Raw genomic sequence first — 19,897 nt, 5'->3', positions numbered from 1 at the left:
GGTGGGTGCAATTGCGCAAACCTGGTGAGCAATCGATGTGTAGGCATGCAACGCAGTCCAGTCGAGAATCGGCACACGACTTTATCAACACAAAAGGCGGGGCAGGAAGCAGTACGTACCTTAGATTGCGGGGCATCGCAGGCAAGCTGCAGGAACCGGGCATGACGCTACCTCCGCACAGGGTCCACAGCACGGCTGGCTGCTCGAGTCGCGGCAGCTGGGCGCGGCAAAAGAAATACCCAGACAAGTTGGCCAGGGGAGAGTGTTTTGTTCCTCTGCTGATTGCTCCTCACTGACTACCCCCTGGCGATGCATGCATAGGCAGCGGGCCTGATTCAACCAACCACATCGAATGCAATCAAAGCGACGAGATACGTTAATGATGTAATTCATTCAAGACGCTACATGCGTGCACATACAAGACAAACCCATCCCAAAATATTCACCAAAGATCCAACGAAACGCCGCACCAATCCGCCCAAACAATCGTCATCTTTCATCCTCTACAACGCACAAAGTCTACAACTGCGCCTTTTGTGCAGAGTCCTTTGGTGCCAGCTTGACGTTGTACTCGAGGTCCAGCTCGGCCTTGGGGTCGTTCTCGCGCGGCTTGAACGAAACGACCAGGTCGTCCTTGACGGCAAACACCGAGTCGTCAACCAGGTGCGGGTCGTCGTCGGGGTAGAGCTGCGTGACGACGGGCTTGTAGTCGGGGTGGCTGACCATCAGGTGGATGTGGGCGGGCCTCCAGGGGCTGCGGTCAAAGAGGCGGAGGAGTACGCCGGCGGGGCCTGATGAATAGTAATTAGCGACTGACCATTTTGTTTGACTTCATGTAGTTGCAACTTACCGTCGGTGGGCAGCGAGTATGCGGTAGGCTTCAGGCAGTAGTAGTGGTATTCGCCGTTCTCGTTTGTCCTAAACTTTCCGCGCAGGTTCATGTCCGTCTGGCCTTCGGGGTCTTGGAAGTCGTATTTGCCGTTTGAGCTCGCTTGCCAGATGTCGACAATGGCGTTGGCAATGGGCTTCTTGGTGTCGAGGTCAATAACACGGCCGTGCATGAGCGAGACGTGACCATTGTGGGGGCAATCGATGATACTGGCGCCGTTGTCGCGGAAGGGGGCCCTGGGACTCCAGAAAGGACCGAGAATCGTTGACGAGGTGGGGGTTTCGCCAGTTTCCGAAATGTGCTTGTTGGCGATTTCATCGACCAGACTGGGGGGAATTAAATTAGAATTGAAGTGGCTGATTGGTGGGTTGGTCCTTACGATTCAAGACCAATGACGTCGCAGATGCGGTGCGTCTCGTTCCTCTTCTCGTCGCTCATCTGTCCGCAGGCGTTGACAAAGGCCACGCCGGCCATCCACTCGTCATTGGTAAGTTCGACCTCGCGAGCAAAGTCGTGAATGTGCTTGAGCATGGCGCTCAGGACGAACCTGGCCCGGGGAGGGCAGGCAGGACCAATGGCGTTGATGACATTGCTGGTGAAGTTGGGGTCAAAGCGGTCTTGCGGCGAAGGCATGGTGAGCGATGTGATAGCAATGTGTAGTTTGAATTGGCGAGGAGTAGGCGGGTGGATGATGTCGGATCCATCTTGAAGGCCATAGGATCTTATACAAAGCAGCAGAGGAGCGTGGCTAGCCAACGGCAGATGGGTCGGCTGATGGTTCAGTCGAGGCTGGAGTTTAGGTTGCCGTTGGAGTTCCCGGGAGTCGGCAGCGCCCCGCACTCTGCTGCCCCACGGGCGCCCCCGGATTCGACAAATGGGCGGACGTGATTGGCTGGAGAGGGCCCCTCGAACAACCGATGGCAGCTCCCGTCTCCGGGATAATGTCTCTTCCTGCTAGCGCTCCTCAGAAAGTGGCCTATAGTAGTGGCCGTTTTCACGATGCATCATCTCGTCTGCCGCATGCGCCTCTCACGATTCCTCCAAAACGCCTTCTCCCTCTCTCCAGCTCTAGCCAAGATGCCAAAACATCACCTGATGGTCGGGACGTGGACCCGACCGGGAGCCATCTTCACCTTTGAATTCGACGACGAGGCCCTGACCTTGAAGCTCATCAAGCGGTCTGAGATCCCGCACCATGAACCCATCTCCTGGATGACGTTCAGCGTAGGTTGCCACGCCCCTCAACCCTGCAAATCTCTCCTGATATTTTCGTGTCACGGTCCCTGATGTTCCCTTTTTGGCAATCAGCACGACAGGAAGCAAATCTACGGCGCTTCCATGAAGACTTGGTCCAGCTACGCGGTTAAGAGTCCCACCGACATTGTCCAAAGTGCTTCCCATCCCGTTGCCGGCCACCGTATGTTTATCCACACCATCTTTTGTTGACTTTGTTCTCAACTCTTGCACAGCCCTGGCTGCCAACAACGACACCAACACTCGTGCCATTTTTGTCCTTGCTGCCCAGAAGCCGCCGTACAATGTCTACGGCAATCCCTTTTACGACTATGCCGGCTATGGCAACGTCTTTTCTGTCAAGGACGACGGTGCTCTGAAGGAGAATTGCCAGAATTACGAGTATGAGCCCAAGACTGGCATCCACGGCATGGTGTTTGACCCTACCGAGACGTACTTGTACTCGGCCGACTTGCGCGCCAACAAAATCTGGACGCACAAGAAAGACGCCCAAACAGGCCAATTGACCTTGGTGGGCTCGTTGGATGCTCCCGACCCCGGGGACCATCCGCGATGGGTAGAGATGCACCCCAGCGGCAACTACCTCTACGCCTTGATGGAGGCTGGCAACAATGTCGCCGAGTACGTGATTGACCCGCAAACACACCTGCCAGTCTTTACGCACCGCACGTGGCCGCTCATCCCGCCAGGTATGTTGAATGCAACCGCCAACTTGGGCAGGAGCTCACAAGCGCAGGTCTCAAGTACAACATCAAAAACTATCGCGGCGACGTGGTCTTCCTCTCGCAAAGCGGCGACACGCTGTTTGCGACAACCCGCTCCAACACGATAGGAGTGCCGGGCTACATTAGCGCCTTTAGCCTGTCAAAGAATGGCCACGTTGAGAGACAGCTGCTGCTGAATCCCACTTCGTCCAGCGGAGGACACTCAAATGCTGTAGCGCCGTGTCCATGGACAGACGAATATCTGGCCATCACCGACGACACAGTCGGCTTCATTGAGATTTATCGCTGGACAGAGGGATGGCTGGGGCGCGTCGCGAGGTGTGAGGTAACGGAGCCTGGGTTTGGCATGAATGCCATCTGGTATGACTGAGGATGCGGCTGAAAGAGCCAAACACTGGAGGAGCGCACGTTGGAATCATGTCAGAGAAAGGTGAAACAAGGGACATGCGGTGTAGCTCGTGGCGGTGCTGTGGTGCGGCGGCTGAATGCAAACCCGCCTCGTGGCGGAGACGCCAACACCCGACCCCTCTGCCGGCCGCGGGGCTCCACTGGATGAGGTAGCTCCAGAGCCCAAGACAACGTAAGCTAGGAAGCCATTTCGGTTGCGATGGATGCCATCTCATAGTCAATGCTTGGTGATGCTCATGTCTGCCCTCTTTTCTTCCAAACCACCACCTTCCAGACTGTTCAACCATTGTCGCTCCCCTAATTTCAGCCATCAACTCCTACCCCGCTCATCATGGCGCCCACTCCCGGCATTTTGTATGTTACCATGAATCCTCATGACGACCTCTCCCCCGACCAATTTCATGACTGGTACAACAACGAGCATGGCCCGACTCGCCTCCGCATCCCCTACTTCCTCACGGGGTTCCGCTACCAGGCCACTGACCTGGCAGCAGACGGCGCCGCCGGCAGCAAAGAGAAGCCCGAGTGGATGGCCGTGTACGACATGGACGACATGAACCAGCTCAACAGCGAGTCGTACCTGTCTTTGCGGGGGCCGCCGCTGAAGAGCGAGCGCGAGGCGACAACCATGAAGAAGATTGACGTCAACCGCAAATCGTACGACTTGATTTTCGAGAGCAGGAAGGACGGCTACAAAAGTGCGGCAGAGGTGCAGAGCGAAGGCCAACAGCCGCCGCCCGCCTTGATTAGCGCACTCATCACGCTCAAGTCTGACGCCGACGTGGACGACTTTCACAAGTGGTACAATGAGGAGCACATTCCGCTGCTCACCAAAGTCCCCGGTTGGCGCCAGACAAGGCGGTTCAAGTCGTCTGCCGTGGTCAAGCCATTGGGTCCGCAGGACGAAATCAAAGAGGTCGAATACGTCGCTCTCCACGAATTCGACGGCCAAAATGGCATTGGAGGGGAGGAATGGACGGCCTGCATCTCCACAGACTGGACCAAGAAGGTCATGACCGAATACTTTGGCAGCTTCACCAGTCGCTTCTACAAGCTAAGCTACACTTTTGGCCCAGCACCGCGCCATCTCTCGTCGCTCACTACGGGCTCCGTCGCGCCCTTTACGTCGCCAGATGGCCTCACGAAAGAGATTCCCGCCACGCCCACTACTCCGGGCGCCATTGAGTCGTACATTACGACCCGGGACGGCATCATTCTCCCCTACCGGCTCGAGGGCTCTCCGGACCCCAATGCGCCGCTTATCATCCTCTCCACGTCCGTCATGGTCAACTGGCACATCTACGATGCCTTCCTCGCATCCTTCATGTCGCAGCGCTCAAACCAAAACTACCGCGTGCTGCGATACCACACGCGGGGCCGAGGCGCCGCGGCCGGGACGCAGCCCATCACGATTGATGTCCTTGCCGACGACATGGTCGACCTCCTCGACGCGCTCCGCGTGCCGCGCGCGGCCGCTGCCATTGGCGTGTCCCTCGGCGGCGTGTCTGTCCTCAACCTCGCCCTCAAGCACCCATCGCGCGTCGCCGCGTTTGTCGCCTGCGACACCAACGCTGCGGCTCCGCCCACCAACGCAGCCGCGTGGGACAAGCGCGTCGCCGTTGCCGAGGCGCAAGGCTCAACGGCAGCCGAGTACGGCGGCGCCGCAGGCATCCCGGAGCCGTGGCGGTGGACAAGCGTGGGCGGCGTATCCACCGAGAGCGAGGCGGACAAGGTAATCGGCGAGAACCTGGCGGACGAGACGGTGAAGCGGTGGTTCGTAGACGAGTCGTTCGACAAGGGCGAGGTCGAGAGCCGCATCGAGGACGTCAAGCGCGGCGTCGCGACCAACAGCCTCGAGGGCTTCAAGAAGGTGGTGCGCGCGCTGCACGCCTACGACGTGGCCGACGAGATGAAGGCCAGCAAGGTGCCCGGCGCGTTTCTGGCGGGCGCTGGCGACGGCGCGGTGCCCAAGGGCATGCGCAAGATGGCGGAGACGTATGGTGGTGGGAAGGGCGTTTACTTTGAGGTTGAGCAGGCGGGCCATTTGCCCATGGTCGAGAAGCCCGACATTGTGGCTGGGTTCGTGACGGAGTTTTTGGAAAAGGTGCGCGAGGCTTAGCTGGCTTGAGCAGGATTAGACATGACGAGTAAATACAGGCTTCACGATGTGATTTGTTTTGATGGGCTTGTCCAAGCAAATGTTCCGTCACGTCGCATCCGGACGGGGGTGGAGGACGGGAGCGGAGGTCGGAAGGATTACCCGAAGCTCGCTTGCACTTTGCAGCGGGACGAAGCCCCGAAACTGGCGGGCCTGTCCAGCCGTTTTCTCTCTGCGCGGCCTCCCGACCTCCCCCACCAACAGTGCCACCCACGTCGTTGTTGTGTCGTCGCCTTTTCATTCCCCACTGCCTTCCTCTTTCGATGGATTCGAAACTGCCGTGGCTGTCATGGACGCTACCCGAGCAGAGAAAATTGATGCGGCATGAGGCAAGCAGAGCCCGGGTGAAGACGACGACGGCGTCGACACAAATGCTGTGGTCCATGCCAACCACGCTTTCTTTTTTTACAACCCACCACAGCCCTTTCGCCCACCTTGCGCACGGTAGTGAGGATCAACTGCTGTGACCACTACCTTTTACAGCGGCTGGCGTGTCTCTTCCGCTCGAGGGGGGAAAAAGATTGACGTCCAAGCACCCGCGGAGACCCGACGAGTCAACGACGACTCGTAAAGTCTCTCACCTGCCTGGATGGTTCAATGTCGACTCGCGCCTCTGGCTGCTGGTGGGGCACGTCCTGCTTGGAAGCAGCAGCTTGTCGCATGCCATGCTGGATCGTCTGCTTGCAGCTACTCGCTCCGAGAAACTTTGATTGCGGCGACTCGGCAGGTCCGCAGGCTTGGGTCTTGATGGACACAGACACAGCTCTGGAATCTGCTCAAGAGATGCAACCTTTGGCAGACCCCACGGTCTTCTCCACTGATCATTTCGCCGGATCAGTTGATGTCTGAGAATGCTGGCTGGCCATCGCGATGGCTGTGATGCACGATGATCCCATCAGGCTTCAACTCCACCATTATGCAGACAATGCACAGCGAGTGTGCAACCGACGACGCAAGCTCGACGGGCGTCGAGACGGACGGGCGGCCTGCGGCCGAAAAGACCGAGTCACATCCTGAAAGAGCCTTGCGACATGGCACCGTATGGTCGACATGAGTGGCTTACACCTCTTGACCCCGTGCTATAGTCCGCGTCTAGATGGCAAACTCTGACCATCGGGGAGAGCGAAGTCAGAATCCACATTGTTCGAAAAGACTGCAGCGGCCAGCGCGGTCCCTCGGTGAGGCTTCCCATGGGCTACACCTCTGCGCGCAGATGATTGGATACCATGTTGTTTCTAGGTCGGGTTTCTCTCTTGTCATCTTGCATAACCCCTTCGCCACGAGCTATCCCAGACGCAACTTGAATCATTTACCCGTCGCTGTGTAGATGCGGTCCCCCCAGTGTTTTTCAGGCTGGCCCTAGTCGCGGCCACATGTCCACAGTGGCCAAATCCGGACGAGCACTGTCCCGATTCCAACCTCCGTCGTGACAATCCAAAACTCAAAATGCTACATACGCCTTGTGGCCATTGCTGGACATGCGAAATGACAAGCAACAACAAGACCTTGTTGTCAGGAACCAAGCATTGGCAAGGAACGGCACGGCGGCCCTCCCGTTCTGAGACTGTGACGAGCCCACTTGGAACCAGGAAACCAGGGACCATGCGCATCTCTGTTGCATTGGGAAAGGGATCCTTGATTTGCCATAGGCAGAGACGCCTCTCACATTGTCACCTTTTTTGTTTTTCTTTCCATCTCCTGTCTCTGTCCCGAACTTTGCTGTGGTTTGACGCCGGCCGCGGACACAGTATGAGATCACACCTTTCGACCCTCCTCCTCCCGCCATTATCTATCCGCTGCTGCATCTAATCTCGTAAAACCCCACATACCATCGCCGCTGGATGCCCAGGCAGTAGATTCTGGGGTACACGACGAGATACGGCGTGCCTTCCGAAGAGCTTGGTGGTCTTGTTTGGCAGACCCCAACTGAGACCTCTTGTTCCACCAGCGTCTTGTACTTTTGCACAACATGGCGGCCGCGGAGCCCGAGTCTCAAGGCCCGACGGTGAATGCCATTTCCATTGTGTTTGCCATCATCACGGCGGTGGTGATGCTGGCGCGGTTGTATGCCAGAGTCTTTTTGGTGCAAAAGTTGGGGCTGGATGATGGTGAGTTTACAACATGCTTCCTGGTTGATACATGTTTTGACTGAAATTTTGTAGTTTTGATCAGCATTGGAGCAGTAAGTCGTCTACAACGTGGTGTCTGAGAAAGGGAAGCCAATGATATGATAGTTGCTTGCTTGGGCATTCATTGCTGCGACCATTCTTGGTAAGTCACTGATCTGCTGTCGTCAGACCGTTTGCTAACAACCAAGTAGCCGTGAGCCATGGTTTAGGGTAAGCTAGAGAACTCAAAATCAACCGTTGAAGCGTATGTTGACCATCTGGATAGGAGTCACTATGCCGACGTCGCCAAGCGTGGCGAGGACAACCTCATCCAATACGCAAAGGTACTCGAACGTTATTGACACTGCATTACACAAAGCTAATCCGCCTCAGATTGTATGGCTGAGTTCCATCTTTTACAACGCGTGTCTCGGCTTCATCAAAACCAGCGTCCTCGCCCTCTACATGCGCCTGGGAGACCGCGGTCTTAGAAAACTGGCCATCTTCATGTTCGTCTTGGTCGCTTGCCAGGCCACTGGAAACTCGCTCGCTGCGCTGTTTGAATGCTCGCCCATCAAGGCGGCTTACGATACGACGGTGAAGAACAAAAAATGCATCAACATCAATGCCTTTTACCTGGCGAACGCGGCCGTCAACATTAGCACCGACGTCTTGACGTACACGCTCCCCATCAGACTCGTCATCCACCTCCAAGTCCCGCGTAACCAAAAGATTGGCCTGGGCATCATGCTCTCTCTTGGACTTTTGTAAGTCGACGCTCAAAACCAACCAACCGCCTGTCAGCTGCTAACAGGAAAAAGCTCCTGCATATCCTCCATCATCCGCATCACATTCATCCCGGACATGCTTACCAGCGTCGACCAAACCTGGGTCATCGCCAGCCCCATGTACTGGAGCGTCATCGAAACAAACGTCGGCATCCTCGCCGCCAGCATCCCGTCCTTCAAGGTCATCGCCAAACGCCACATCCCGCGTCTCCTGGGGTCGTACTACGAAACCGACCGCTACGGCACCGGCGGCCAAAACGGCAACCACAAGTCGCAGCCCTCGCGCGCCACTTTTCAGAACCTCGGCAGCCAAAAGGGCGGCACCTCTTCGTCGACCAACAATGGCAGCGTTTGCCTTCGCAGCCTGGATAAAGATGGCCTCGCGACGAATCCGTACACCCGCGACAAGGGCGGCATCTCGACCCGCATTGAGCAGGACGCGGCGTCGAACAGCAGCGAGGAGGCGCTGAATCTGCCCAATGGCCGCATTGGCGTCCGCACCCAGATTGTCACCCAGTATGAGGAGAACGCGCCGCATGCTGTGACGCGCTACAGCAACAGCTTGGATGAGGGCATCGAGCAGCACTCGCGGCCGTCGTATAGCCATGGCGTGTAATCAAGAGTTGTTTGGCCCCGCGGTACGGGACAGGATTGGGATCGGATTGGACTTGGGTTTTGGGATTGGAATGAATACACACATACGGCTTATTTGGGCGGTTTGGGATTTGGAAGATGAGAGAAGACCTAAAGCCCCCTGTTTCCTTTGTTTGATTTGATTGTTTCTACGCATGATACCGAAGAGCGCAGTCCTCGTTTGGAGCAAGCAGGCGTCGATCTTCCTTGCCCATGAAATACTTTACCTTTTCTTTCTCGTTTCAACACTTGTCTCTTCATCCACCACACGTCCAACAAATGACGACAACCTCCGGCTCCTCATTCGACAATGAGGCCCGCCATACCCGTCCATCTATCTGACTCCATCGCGGACCCAAGCGAGCGGCTAAAAAGAGAGAACCAGCCTCCATCTCTCAACCGCCGCCATCATGCTTCACGGCACCCCAAGCAGCGCGCAAGCGAGCATCGCTGCTGTTCCAAGTAAGACGCTGTCCACGACTCGCAACCCACGCCACAAAGTCGCGCAGACGCAGCGTTCATCAGCACGAAAAGAGACATCATGGTGAAGTCTTTGACTTAATGCGTCGCTCGACGTGCCTCGTACCGAGGACAGTAGTGATGGACGGCATGGCGAGAGAATGAGTAGAGCATGTGCATGAGGCAGAGAGCACGGCCCGTGGATCAGCAATGCCAAACCCCAAGTCTCTCGGCGCCGTTGTTGTGAACCATCACCCGGCGCGCGGCAGAGACGACTTTTCCAAATAAAATGCTTTCCTACATCGAAAACTTTCCCCCTTCCCCCCCCCTCCCCCGACCCACACCCCCTTCCTGCCATATGGATACCGCAGGGCCACCACCGGCCAAGCACCCACGGCTCCACCCTGGCCAATATGGACGGGATCACCTTCTCCTTCCGGGCCGTGCCTGGCGATCCGCGAAACCGGACCATTTCCCGCCGGCCGGCTCCACGCCACGGAGGTCACCGCGGCTTTCGAAAATTATTGGGGGCAACGTAATAATGCGCAACCCAACCAACCTCACATGCTGCAACATGTCATCAACCGACCGGCAGCCGCCATTCGCTGAGCCAAGGAGAAGTTGGCCAAGCGGGAGAAAAATCCGGCTTGTTGCGCAAGCAACGGCGTCCGTGTCCGCGCAGTTGCCTGCTGATTTTTCCCTATACCATGTGTGGGCAAGAATGGACGGTGGTGGTGGGTATGGTTGTGATGTTGCCAAGGACGACCATCTGATGTGGATGATGATGGGCTCTCAACCTCACAATTGCTAGTCAGTAGTAGTCCTTCACGTCTGGCTGTCGACTACTCGGGAGAGAGCGACACAGAAAAGTCATGATCCATGTACGGATACCGTCGTGGCCGCGCCAACCGTACCGCACGAGTCGTGCTGGCTGGCCGGCCTTGGGGGGTTGCTCGAAATACCGGTAGGTCCCCCCACGGCTCTCTAACTAGGCATGGTGGCATCAGGCAGACTACTGCCATCGCGACTGCCGATTCAAAGAGGACCTGAACCGGAGACGCCGTATCCAGCGCTTCGCTTCGGTTCGCTTGCCCCTCGTCTCGTCTCGTGCCGGCCCTGTTGTTGGTTGACCTGCCTGATTTCATGCGGCCCAGACTGCGGTAATCGAGTCGGTTCGACTCCAAGGGAGATGGATGGCTGTTGAGGTGGTTACCTCATCAATCCCTTCTGCTAGTGCAAGTCCACCAATGGGGTATCATGCAGGTACTGTACTTGTACATGATCTCCACTACATGCATGCCTATGCAGTCAACACCTACTTTTCTCGGACAGGTAAAACAATACCCTCCGACCACCTGCCGCAAGCGTGCGAAATTTCCGGCGGCGTAGTCGTTAGTGGACTTTGAGATGCATAGTACATCGGACTCTAGACTTCTGCAATATGCATGTCGGGCTTCGAGAAAGAAAGCCGCACTGCACTCTCACTCTTCGGTTCCTGCATTCGGCAGAGCAGAGGCGAGGAAGGGAGAGAGAGAGAGAGAGAGAGATCTGCCAATGCCTTGCTCCCTTGGCTCGGATATCACGAACGACAAACGACGCATTATTATCGACGGCTCTCGCGTGGAAACATGGAATGCAACAACGTGGCAGCAGTCACTTTGGAGCTCTGAGAGTTCGAGAACACAAGATCGCCATCACCAACTTGCCCCATCCATACGCAAATGGCCAAGTCCAAAGTCAAAGGGCCACTTATCCTGCACTCGCAGACCACCATTGATTAGGAGGGATACTGAGCCATGCCATGCCACGCAACGCCACGCTCAAAGATCTCCAGCCCGCACCCATGGAAGATGAGCAACGTATGCAACGGACATTACAACGTCGCCTTCTCGTCCTGCGCGATCCCATCGGGTGCAAAAAACAGGAAGGAGCATGGACCCCCAAAGTCTATTTTGCACGAACCTCCCCTCTCTCGTGATGATCGTCGAACCACCCCGGCACCTCACACGCTGTGTTTTGGTTTGGGATTTTATGCCGCGCCGTTGCGCTTGCATAGATACATGCAGGGTCAAGGGGCTGCGTAAAACGTGGGTTGGGTTGGCTGTGGGGGACCGGAAATGATGCTGGCTATACACACGTGGTGGGAGTGGCATGGCTTGTCGTCGCTGCCATAAGCGTGTGTGCAAGTCATGGCGAATGATGATTGATGTTGTTGATCGGGGGGCGGCGGTGCTGGAGGTGAAGGAAAGGTGATGCTGGGATTGCGAGGGCGTCGCATCTGCTCCGCTGACAAGCATGACCATGTCGTCCAAGAGGCGCATCTTGAATGCTTCCAGGTCAGTCGTCACCAAAAGTGCGGGCTTTCCACTCCTCTCCAGACTTCTTCTGGCCCCGAATTCCAATGTTTGGAAGCGACTGGAAACTCCGACACATCATCAAACATGTGCTATTAAGTACACAAAAGGCAAGTATCTGTAAAGCCTGGTATCAAACAAAAGGTACTTCTCCCATCTCCCCCAATCGACAAACACTCAAGCAACGACCTTTGGCCTGCGGTCAATGTTGATCCACATATCAGTAAAGTAGCTGACGCCGCCCTTGACGTGATACTTCCCCGGCTCCTCGGGGTTCAGAATGGTCGGCTTAAAAGTGCGGAAGAACTGCAGGGGCGCCTTGTACAGCTCCATGTTTGCAATCTCGCGGCCGAGGCAGACGCGCGCGCCGTAGCCAAAGCCCATGCTGTACTTGTTCATGTCCTTTGTCTTCTCCTCGCTCTCCAGCCAGCGCTCGGGCCGGAACGAGTCGGCGTCGGCGCCGTAGATGTTGGGGTCGCGGTGGACGAGCCACGGGTTGCACGTCAGCTCGGTGCCCTCGGGGACGTACTTGCCAAACAGCTCCATGCCGCCGCGGCCGGCGAGGCGCGGGAAGATGTTGGGCGCGGAGGGGTTCAGGCGCATGCTCTCCTTCAGGCAGGCAACGTAGTACGGGCAGTGCTCGACCACTTCCATGTACTGTGGCATGTCCGAGAGCTTGCCCTCGCGAGACACGCGGTCGATTTCTTCCATGAGCTTGGCGTAGACTTGCGGAGAACCCATAATGTGGACCATCATGGCTTGGAATGCGGTTCCAGTCGTGTCGGCGCCGGCGAGGAGAACCAGGAGAATTTCGGCCTTGATGTAGTCCATGTCGAGCGGATTGCCGTTTTCGTCCCGCGCGTCAATGAATCTGGGCTTGTCAGCAAAATCCTCAAACCTGCGGTCGACGGCTTACGTTTGGAGCAGATCGATGCGTCCGTCAGTCTTTCCCTCTTCAATGTCCCTGAAGCGCTGCTCAATGAGCTTGTCGCGGAAGCGCATCAAAGTTCCAATTCCAGACTCTTGCTCAGGACTCGCGACGAGGTACTTGTCGCCAACCCACGTGCTCTTGACCCAATTGGTAAAAGGATACAAACGCGCCATGATTCCAAAAGGCACAAGACCGTCGTGGAAGCCCTGGATGAGATCTCCAACGTCCTTGCCCTGCTCAATGAAGCCAAAGGGCGCGCCGAATCCAACCTCGGAGATGATGTCGTAAGCCATAAAGACTGCCCAAGGCGAAAAGTCAAACTTGGCGCCCGTTTGCGCAAAGAGCTCGTCAATCTTGTTGATCCACTCGTGCATCCGCGCGTCAATCAAGGGCTCCATCTTCTTGACGTTGCTGAAGCTGTAGGGCGCGGCGGCGATTTTCCGGAAGCGCGAATGCACCTTGTGGTCCTGCATGTTGAACAGGCTCTCGGTCTTTCCAAAGGATCCGGTGATGTAGTGCTTCGACTTGTCGACATTCCGCGCGTAGATTTCAGGAAGCTTCGTCGCATCGCTCACAAGCAACATTGTCGGTGTGATGCGAATGACGGGACCTGTTTCCTATTAGAGCGGGCCAGCATTTCATGGACGAGTCTTCTTACCAAATTTCTCATGGAGAGCTTTGTTCGTCTGGCACTCGTCCTCCTTGACATTGTGGTAGGCAATCCATAATCTGGTTACGCTCCCCCAGAACGGTCCAGGGAACTTGGCCAAAGGATGGAAGAAGCGATAGTAGACTATCTGGTAGAGGACCTTGAATGCAACATAAGCGAGCCCCAGGAGTATGACATTGCCCAGGGTCAGCTTTGAAATAATGCCAGAGCTGCCAACAAGCTCCTGGGAAGACGCCATTGTAGCGGATTAGGTGTCCAAGAGGGACAGACAGGCAAGTCAGATAATAAAAAGGGTCCCCAGAAAGCACAAGGGCGAATGGCGAGCCACGCGTTTCGTGTAGCTCAGCAACGAGCTCCTGATGCTCGCATTACAAAAAATTGGGGACTTCGTCCGCGCATGGGTCCTCATTGCTCCGACGCCTTTTGTTGGACGACCATCAGCAGTCGACCAGAAGCGTCGCATCGTCTGCTGTCGAGGCAGCACGTCCCACAAGGCGCCCGGCCGCCAATGTTTCCGGAGTGGGGATGGGAGAGACTGCGGGTGTCGACTGAATCAGGTTGCTGCGATGTGGATCGGGGCCTCATCGTTTAGGCAAAGCTGACGGCGCTGTCAAAGGATGACGGATGCAGACGATGACAGCTGGTGGACTTGGCCCCGAGCGTTGGCTCGATGGTCGTCATGCAGCGTTTGCTTTGTCGCAACGGTGTTCCCAGAATTGTGGATAGGCCCAGTTGCGCCGTATAAAACGGAAAAATCCAATGTCGGTTGCGCACGTCGGGCGGGCTGGGGAATGACGACCAGCCAGGAACATGTCTTGTGAATAATGGTGTTGTGCTCGAGGCCTTGAGGCAAAGAGACGAGTCGGACAGTGCGTCTTTGCATTCGCAAGCGGAAAGAGGCCCGAACAAACCCTTGAACCTTGTTTCGACCACGACCCTGCAACTCCACCTCATCCGAGTCCCCGTCGGCTGGTCCACTGGCCATCCACACCTGTTCAAGTGCCGTTGCTGCTCGATGACCCTGGATGTGACTTCCAATCATTCCACTGCTCCTCGTCCCTTTCAACAAGCACACGAGTCACACTCGACTCTTCTGGCAACAACGAAAGGGGTCAGTGGGGATCAGTATCAATCGACTCGTCTGCCATTGACCAGTCACGAAAGAGCTTGGGAGCCGAACCTCGGTGGCTGCTGCGGATCTTATACATCTATTTCCATCACTATACTGCAAGAAGGCAGGTCGTTCTACTCGAGCACCACGAGCCGACGACCCCATCCCAGCGAGTGGCGCAAGCAAAATCAGTCGTACGACCGACCAAATGCTTCCAGATCGTGGTCTTCCACGTGTCTCGCCTCCAGAGTCGAGGAACTTTTACCCAACCGTTGTCGGGCTTTCGGAGGGGCTTCCGCAAAGGTTCTTTGTGGACGAGAATGAAAGTCGTCCATAACATTGCGGCGCAACAAGATGGTGACGATCTTCTGCTTGTTCTTGATATTGTCTCCATAGTAGGTGAAGCGGAAAATTTCTCAAGGTGCCTGCATGACGGGCTGAGGTAGGGGGAGTCATGGTCGCTCAGTTGTTCATATTTGGTGTAGGCCCTGGTTTGAGTTGCTCTGTTGTCTTGTCCTGAAAGACCCAATCCTGCCTTTTTGCCCTCACTTTTGTCAAGATGGTGCTCGAAGGAGAGGCTCTCTACCGCAATGCGGTCACCGCTGGTGCTCTCGGCTTCATCACCTTCGGGTGGGATGCTGGAGTTCTCGGTGGTGTGCTGCTGACGACTCCTTTCCAGGAGGCCGTTGGTGTATGTCTCAAAATTGTTTGTGAGATGCTCAAGCTGATGGAAGCAGTACCCAAACACAACCATCACCTCCATGATTACTTCGGCGTTTCTGCTGGCTTCATGGCTAGGTTGTATTACCATCACCGTCTTTGGCATGAATATGGGTAGGAAAAACTGGATCATTGCCGGCGAGGTTGTCCAGATGATTGGAACCATCATCTCTGCAACCAGCTACAGCTATGGCCAGTTGATTGCTGGGCGTGTTCTCATTGTAAGTCATGCATTCTTTTTTTCAATCCACACTAGGCTCGGCGAGCGTCTAGGTTAATTCCGCACGACTTCTTCTCGCCCCCTTTCTGCCCTTTTTTTGCTGAAGTGGCATCCTACCATCGAGCTTGACATCCCTTAGAAATGCTGACCGAGAAAAGGGAGTCGGCAACGGCTTCTGCACCTCACTGATCCCCGTCTACGTCGCCGAAATGGCCATCAGCGTCCCCAAGCGCGGCGCAGCCGTAAACCTGATGATTTGCAGCGCGGCTGGCGGAATCGCTCTGGCCTACTGGGTGTAAGCTCGACTCCAAACAACCTCGAGGCCTCGAGGTTACGATAGCAACTAACGGCAATATCAGTGACTTTGGCATGACGTTCGCCACCGGCCAAGCCGTCTGGCGCTTCCCGGTCGCCTTCCAGATCTTTTGGTCGCTCGTCACCATAGCGTTCCTGCTTCCCAACCCTGGTAAGTCTGCTGGCTTCGACAAGATTTGGCAGGCGTTGGTTGTCTGATACCAGGAAATCAAGATACACCCCGCTACTACTACGCCACGGGGCGCTCAGCCGAAGGCGACGCCACGCTGTCGCGGCTGTACGCAAGACCGCTGTCAGACGCGGCCGTCGCGCGCTCCAAGGGCGACATTCTGGCGTCGATCGAGCTGGAAAAGGTGGCCACGGCGTCGCTGCGGCTCAAGGACTTTTTCTACGACACGTCGGACCTGCAGGCGGCGCGGCGCATCCGGACGGGCGTGTTTCTGGTCGGCATTGGCTACATGATCGGCACCGACATGATTTATTATTACTTGTCGACTATATTTCAGGCGTATATTGGCCTGCCGGCCACCACGGCGTCGGCCATGTCGGCGGTTGCGACGACGGTGTTGACGGTGACGAATTTTTTGGGCGCGACGTTTATGGAGAGGTTTGGGAGGCGGACTTGGTTGATTGGTAAGTTGGATGAGGGAGGGTGGTGGGTTGCGCGAGGTTGTGGCCTGGGCAGCCCAGCCGCCGACTTGGGGACCTTGGTGCCCCTGAGACGGGTTGGAGAGACGAAAGAATCCGCCCACCCTCTCGCAGGAACAAAAGTTGCTTCTGCCATAGCCTTTTACTCACCTCCCCCTCCCTTTCCGCATCTCACCAGCTAACACCACACAGCCGGCGCCATCGGGCAATCCATCTTCATGGCAACCTTCACCGGCCTCATGTCCTCGCCGGGCGCGCAAACGGGCGCCGCCGCCGCCAGCATGCTCTTCGGGTGGATCGCCGTCTTCGGGCCCACGTGGGGTCCGGTGCCCTACGTGTACGCCTCAGAAGTGATGCCGCTGCGCTACCGCCACATCGGCTTCGCCCTGTCCGTCTCAGCGCAGTGGCTCAGCGCCTTCCTGACGACCTTCGCGGGGCCCATTGCCATCGCCGACGCCAGCGTCGGCTGGAAGACGTGGATCTGGTTTTTGGTGTTTAACGTCGTTGCCGGGCCGTATGTGTATTTTTGCTGTCCCGAGACGCGGGGCAGGACGCTCGAGGAGGTCGACTTGCTGTTTATGAGTCAGAGGTTGCAGGGCACGAGCGCGGCCAAGCAGCTCGAGCATACGGCGAGTTTGTCGAGTGCGAGCAGGAGTAGTGGTGATGTTGAGGATGTGGGGGCGGAGGTTCCGAAGGGGGAGAAGACGGGTGAGTGATTGGTTGGAGGGTTTGTGTGCGACTACTGAAGTGGTCGGCACCGTTGGCAGGGGATTTCTAACAAAGAGACATTGAGTAACGACAGGGCATTGCCCATTAGCAGTCGGCAGGTGAGCGGGAAAGAGACCGACATGGACAATTTCGGCGCGTGGAAGCACGCTTCAAGAGTTCGAACAAGGGCATTGGAGGATTGGAAGCGGAGCATCGTAGAAGAAAGCCTGGACAGGCAGGCAGCCCATGCAAAACTAGAAAACGAAAAAAACAGACAGCAACGCAACGATTCCATCCTTTTCAAAGGTGATTGTTAACAAAAGGTTATGCCATTAAAAGGAGCAATACTGAAAAGGCTCGTCTGTCTAGCCGAAGCCGGATGCCGCGAAGTGAAAACAATCTCTCCTCTCCTCTCAGCTCATCTCTTGCACTGCCCTTCCCATCTTCCTCTTCTTCTCCTCTTCCCATCCTGTTGCCAGCCCAGCCGGTCAAGCACCCGTAGCACGCGGCAAAACTGAAACGAAAAGACTAAAAGGCATATCGTGTCCAAAAATTGAATCGAAAGGGAGAAAGAGAACGAAACCGCAAGGGGTGACCACCCAAAAGGTACAAATGCACGCCGCAACTCCATCCGATCCCATCCCATCGGATCCAATCCATGCAGAGCAAACCATGCCTTCACTTTTCCCTATCCCTATCCCTATCCCTATCCCTAAAGAACAAAAGGAGAAGAAGAACATGCGGCGAAAAAGGCGGGTGTTGAAGTCGAAGAAGAAAGATCAAGAAGCTGAGCGTCCACGTACTACTGCGTTAGTGATGGCGAGCAACTAAAGCAGCGGAGACAGCGTCGCTGGAAAGTTGAGTTTCCCGGAGCATGCAGGCCACTGGATATGCTAGCAGCAGCGCAATCGCGGTGCTACACCAAACATGGCAATGGCAAGCGGCGAAGCTTGGCTAGGAATCCGCAAGCCAAGTTGGTGATGCTCGCTTAGATTCGCCGCGAAGGGGAAGACGCATCTCGCATCCCTTGCAGCGTCAGATCGCCAGCGCGATCCGCAGAATCGCATCAACGCGTCGCTGACGCGTTTACCGAAAACGTATAACCACCACACACATCTCCCTATTGCGGGCATGTCAAGCTGCGCCGCCTCTTGTCCAAATCTGATTCGGACGCCTGCGCGCTCTCGCGGCTCGCCCGCTCCGCCCGCACGTATGCCCTGTCCCTGCCACCGGGTATCGCGCCCGTCAGTGCGGCCTTGCCCCAGCACTGCACGACGAGTTTTTGGAGGATGGCCTGCTCTTCCATGCGCAGGCGTTGTTGCCTTCTTGCCAGACGCGAGGGCTTCACGGCGGGCAGCTTGCCGCAGTCGGGGGAGCCATGACGCTGGAGGAGCGGCGAGGCGGGTGTGCGGAGAGGAAAGGTGCGGGCGGTTTTGAGGGCTGGCCGCAGAGATTGGACAGACGGGGCGGTAGTAGAGGTGGAGGCGGCGTAATCAGCGACGAGGGACTCGATTTCGGCGCATTGGGAGACAAGAGCGTGGATGTGGGAGGTGAGCTTTTCGGCGGAGGCTTCGACCGACGAGCTGGTGCCATGGAAGGGTGCCCAGAAGGGATCCGTCTCCAGCGCGGTGCGCAGGGCGTCGGCGAAGAAGGAAAAGGATGGTAGGTCGTCGTTTGAGGTGCACGAGCTAGGCTTGTTGGCGGCGAGTTTGAGGGCCGTAAACGTCATGCGGAGGTGAGGTTCGGTCGACAATGTCGTGGTCACGACGCAAGCTATTGAGCCGTTAGCAGGTGTTGGACAGGGTTGCGCCCGGCAGAGGCTGTATGGGAGGCGGGTGGATGCAGAAAAAACGCAGAGGGACTGGGATTGGAGCCGGGTCAGCGGTTGGGAGGTAATTATGGTACCTGGACAGCCAATAGAGTGGCACCAGGCCTCCTCGTCGGCGATGAAGCATTGGAGCCAGAGAAAGCCGCTGCGGGCGTCGGCAGTAAAGGCCATTTCCAGGTCCTCTGGCTTGGAGCTGCACAGGGCGGCCTCTGCCAGGGACGAGGCGCGGCGGAACAGCTGGACGATGGGGAAGACGAGGGCGTGGAGAATGTCTCGGTGGAGGGTCCATGTGGATTGTGCTTGGCTGGAGCAAGCAGCGTGCTCGGAGCAGAAGCTTGGTAGCAATGGTCAGCTCGAGCTCTGGTCTGAATATTGCCGTATCTGGAGCAAAAGTGGGGCGTGCGACGGTGGAGGTATAACGTACTTTTTGGTGGCATTCAGCGCGAGATACTTGCGAAGAATCTGAAAAGAGTCGGAGCGGTGGAGCGATTGGAGGCTCTCAGGGGATATGCGAAAGGGAGACTCGAGAGTTGAGGAGTCCATTCTGGCGGTGAATGATTGAAGATGGGTGGTCCAGACGGGGAGATTCGCGGCGGAATTGGGGTAGAGTGGCAGATGGTATAAGAGGGCCAGCGGATCGAGGGAGCGAGGGACGATGGAAACGAGTGGAAAGAAGGGCAGCTGGGCTTTTGGATCAGGAAGTAAGGTTGAGGAAGAGTCGGTAGGTGGTGGAGGAAATTGCAACCTTCAGTTCACGCATCGACGGGTCCTAGTCCAATTTCGTCATGGGGCTATTAATGGCGCAGGGAGACCAAGGCGGGCAGGGCAGGACGAGACAGGGCAGCGACGCTGAAACGCGGGAAGCCGAGACGATATTTCTACTGAATATTCTTCCTCTCTCGTATACACGTATTTTGGTCTGGTCCAGCCTTTTAGCTGCTCGTCTATGGTTGTCGCCACGCGCCGCGTC

The 19,897-nt window shown here is 56.5% G+C and overlaps 7 protein-coding genes across 7 annotated transcripts; 4 read left to right on the top strand and 3 right to left on the bottom strand.

The window, feature by feature from the left end:
- Window positions 1-373: 373 nt before the first annotated feature.
- BKA78DRAFT_268831 (Intradiol ring-cleavage dioxygenase) lies at window positions 374-1,744 on the bottom strand. The gene is made up of 3 exons (XM_066885497.1): window positions 1,269-1,744; window positions 851-1,215; window positions 374-791 (listed from the first exon to the last, which is right to left on the bottom strand). Exons 1-3 carry the CDS (start codon window positions 1,520-1,522, stop codon window positions 520-522), a joined length of 891 nt encoding a protein of 296 aa, XP_066743683.1. The 5' UTR covers window positions 1,523-1,744; the 3' UTR covers window positions 374-519.
- A 222-nt stretch (window positions 1,745-1,966) lies between these two features.
- BKA78DRAFT_252237 (uncharacterized protein) lies at window positions 1,967-3,238 on the top strand (the record flags this gene model as incomplete). The annotated part of the gene is made up of 4 exons (XM_066884716.1): window positions 1,967-2,113; window positions 2,198-2,306; window positions 2,359-2,832; window positions 2,880-3,238. 4 exons carry the CDS (start codon window positions 1,967-1,969, stop codon window positions 3,236-3,238), a joined length of 1,089 nt encoding a protein of 362 aa, XP_066743682.1.
- A 235-nt stretch (window positions 3,239-3,473) lies between these two features.
- Window positions 3,474-5,589, top strand: BKA78DRAFT_317368 (Alpha/Beta hydrolase protein). The gene has a single exon (XM_066888703.1). The coding sequence runs from the start codon at window positions 3,608-3,610 to the stop codon at window positions 5,393-5,395; it is 1,788 nt and encodes a 595-aa protein (XP_066743681.1). The 5' UTR covers window positions 3,474-3,607; the 3' UTR covers window positions 5,396-5,589.
- Window positions 5,590-7,403: 1,814 nt separating this feature from the next.
- On the top strand, window positions 7,404-8,946 carry BKA78DRAFT_353861 (uncharacterized protein; the record flags this gene model as incomplete). The annotated part of the gene is made up of 7 exons (XM_066891626.1): window positions 7,404-7,542; window positions 7,597-7,616; window positions 7,669-7,705; window positions 7,755-7,773; window positions 7,829-7,886; window positions 7,936-8,309; window positions 8,364-8,946. 7 exons carry the CDS (start codon window positions 7,404-7,406, stop codon window positions 8,944-8,946), a joined length of 1,230 nt encoding a protein of 409 aa, XP_066743680.1.
- Window positions 8,947-11,953: 3,007 nt separating this feature from the next.
- On the bottom strand, window positions 11,954-13,615 carry BKA78DRAFT_252224 (flavonoid 3',5'-hydroxylase; the record flags this gene model as incomplete). The annotated part of the gene is made up of 3 exons (XM_066884714.1): window positions 11,954-12,647; window positions 12,693-13,317; window positions 13,366-13,615. 3 exons carry the CDS (start codon window positions 13,613-13,615, stop codon window positions 11,954-11,956), a joined length of 1,569 nt encoding a protein of 522 aa, XP_066743679.1.
- Window positions 13,616-15,047: 1,432 nt separating this feature from the next.
- On the top strand, window positions 15,048-17,107 carry BKA78DRAFT_296668 (sugar transporter-like protein; the record flags this gene model as incomplete). The annotated part of the gene is made up of 6 exons (XM_066886647.1): window positions 15,048-15,179; window positions 15,226-15,429; window positions 15,587-15,723; window positions 15,788-15,894; window positions 15,948-16,376; window positions 16,584-17,107. 6 exons carry the CDS (start codon window positions 15,048-15,050, stop codon window positions 17,105-17,107), a joined length of 1,533 nt encoding a protein of 510 aa, XP_066743678.1.
- A 922-nt stretch (window positions 17,108-18,029) lies between these two features.
- On the bottom strand, window positions 18,030-19,591 carry BKA78DRAFT_155124 (uncharacterized protein). Its single transcript, XM_066883008.1, has 3 exons — window positions 19,352-19,591; window positions 19,005-19,261; window positions 18,030-18,872 (listed from the first exon to the last, which is right to left on the bottom strand). Exons 1-3 carry the CDS (start codon window positions 19,468-19,470, stop codon window positions 18,220-18,222), a joined length of 1,029 nt encoding a protein of 342 aa, XP_066743677.1. The 5' UTR covers window positions 19,471-19,591; the 3' UTR covers window positions 18,030-18,219.
- Between the last annotated feature and the right edge of the window lie 306 nt (window positions 19,592-19,897).

The sequence above is a fragment of the Phyllosticta capitalensis genome (assembly GCF_038381095.1).
Source record: "Phyllosticta capitalensis strain CBS 128856 chromosome Unknown BKA78scaffold_6, whole genome shotgun sequence".
Taxonomy (NCBI): Eukaryota; Fungi; Ascomycota; class Dothideomycetes; order Botryosphaeriales; family Phyllostictaceae; genus Phyllosticta; species Phyllosticta capitalensis.
The sequence above is the reverse complement of the archived record's forward strand: the minus strand, read 5'-3'. Positions and strand labels throughout refer to the sequence as shown.